At 63.3% G+C, this 2,031-nt stretch overlaps 2 protein-coding genes across 2 annotated transcripts in view; one reads left to right on the top strand and one right to left on the bottom strand.

Annotated features, from left to right (window-relative positions):
• NDUFV1 (NADH:ubiquinone oxidoreductase core subunit V1) overlaps positions 1 to 2,031 on the bottom strand; it is a 12,918-nt gene that overhangs the window by 3,591 nt on the left and 7,296 nt on the right. The window lies entirely within an intron of this gene.
• On the top strand, positions 7 to 1,003 carry LOC103615241 (calcium-binding protein 2; the record flags this gene model as incomplete). The annotated part of the gene is made up of 6 exons (XM_008633260.1): positions 7 to 129; positions 254 to 284; positions 363 to 497; positions 570 to 679; positions 757 to 904; positions 978 to 1,003. Coding segments are annotated over 6 exons (573 nt in total), but the record flags the coding sequence as incomplete, so codon positions are not given.

Raw genomic sequence — 2,031 nt, 5'->3', positions numbered from 1 at the left:
GGCACAGGGGACCCCGAGGACCTGCTGGACGTGGCACAGACCCCCCCGCTGCAGGGATACTCGGTGCTGCAGGGGCTGGTGGGGCCGGCCTGCATCTTCCTTCGGCAGAGCATTGCCATCACCCAGCGGGTACGCGACTACTGTCCCCTCCCTGCATGCTGCCTGCGCTCCCGGGGGGCTTAGGGCAGGATCCCTGCAGGATCCCTGGGAGTAGGACCCCCTCCTTCATCTCTTCCCATTTTCTCTTCCCCAGGACCGGGAGCTGCGGCCTGAGGAGATTGAAGGTGAGGTTTTGGCGAGAGGGTCCCTCCCAGGTGGGTGGCGGTGCCGGGTTGCTGGTGGTGACGCTGTGGTGTCCCCAGAGCTGAAGCAGGCGTTCCGGGAGTTTGACAAGGACCATGATGGCTACATCAGCTACAAGGACCTGGGCGAGTGCATGCGGACCATGGGCTACATGCCCACGGAAATGGAGCTCATTGAGCTGTCCCAGCAGATCAGTACGTGGTGGGGCCAGTGGGTCCTGAGCGATCCCTGCCCCATGCCCCGCTGACACCCCCCTCCTGCTGCAGCTGGGGGCAAGGTGGATTTTGATGATTTTGTGGAGCTGATGGGCCCCAAGATGCTGGCAGAGACAGCGGATATGATTGGGATCAAGGAGCTGCGTGATGCCTTCCGTGAGGTACGGGGACGGGGGGACAGACGGGTAGGCTGCCAGCGTGCCAATGGTGGCTGGTGGCAACAGGACCTTGTCTGTAGTTTGACACCAATGGGGACGGGCAGATCAGCATGCCGGAGCTGCGGGAGGCCATGCGCAAGCTCCTGGGGCAGCAGCTCAACTACCGGGAGGTGGATGAGATTCTCAAGGATGTGGATCTCAATGGTGATGGCCTGGTGGACTTCGAAGGTAGGAGCAGGGAAGGGGCCAGGAGCGCCCCCAGGGACATCTGGGATGTTCCGCGTGTGTTTTTCCCCGGCAGAGTTTGTGCGGATGATGTCGCGCTGAGGGTGGTGTGTGCCAACGCGGGACCCAAGCCCCCCGTGCCTTACGAAGAGGAGGGGGCCACAGAGGGACCCCCAGCTCCAGGGGCTGGGGCGGTGCTGGCGCAGCAGCGCTCGTGCCTGGGGTGAGGCCGAGTGCTGGAGCTGCTCCGATGCCGAGGTCTGACCATGGCGGGAGGCACTGGGGCAAATGTCGGGACCCTTTTCGGCACAGGCTCGGCCAAGCTTCGACTGCTCTCACCCTCATCTCTGCTCTCTCCCTGCACCATCCCCCTTCCCACCCTGACCTCACCCTAAAAGGCGCACCATTGTGGTCCCCTCTCCTTCAGCTGTGCCCCATCCCTTCTGCTCATCTCTCCAGCCTCCATTCCCACTCTGTATGCCACGCTGAGCCCCTCAGGCTCCCCACACACCGTGTTTAATGCGGACTGCACAGCATAACCTGCCCTGTCACTGTGGTTTGAGCTCAGACCTACCCCAGACCCGCCTAGGGTGAGGCATCCCTCCCCTTTTGGGGCCAGCACAGACTCTCATGGATGTTCTGACAGCCCCCAGCACAGGGGAGACTCCTAGCACCCCGGCCAGGAGACCCTCGAGGAGAGAAATAAAGCATTACCACGTGGGAGGGCCTCAGCCAGCTGCAGGCAGGGCTGCTGCAGGAACCCCTCCCTGCCCTGGCTGCAGTTTTGGGGCCAATTTTGCCCTTTTGAAATGATAAAACTCTCTCTACAGACTTTTGTTTTGTGTTTTATGTTGTTTCCAAAGGGTTTATTGGTGATCGTGCCATCCACTGGTCTGCCCCAAAACCCCGGACCCCCACTGTGTATCACGGGAGCCCCGCAGGGAACCGGGACCCCGGGCACCCCCCACCTGTTCGGGCACAGGGCCGAATGCACAGCCGGCGGGTGGGGCCGGTTCCCGGGACCGGCGGCGGCAGATGCCCCCCAAAGTCCGAGCAGGGGTTCACCCCTGCAGAGAGTCGGGACGCCCTGACCTGCGCCGGCTCCGGGGGGGGGGGGGGCGCGCGGGCGC

This window comes from Corvus brachyrhynchos, unplaced genomic scaffold, assembly GCF_000691975.1.
Source record: "Corvus brachyrhynchos isolate BGI_N302 unplaced genomic scaffold, ASM69197v1 scaffold165, whole genome shotgun sequence".
Lineage (NCBI taxonomy): Eukaryota > Metazoa > Chordata > Aves > Passeriformes > Corvidae > Corvus > Corvus brachyrhynchos.
Note: the sequence above shows the minus strand (reverse complement) of the source record. Positions and strands in the feature narration are given on the sequence as shown.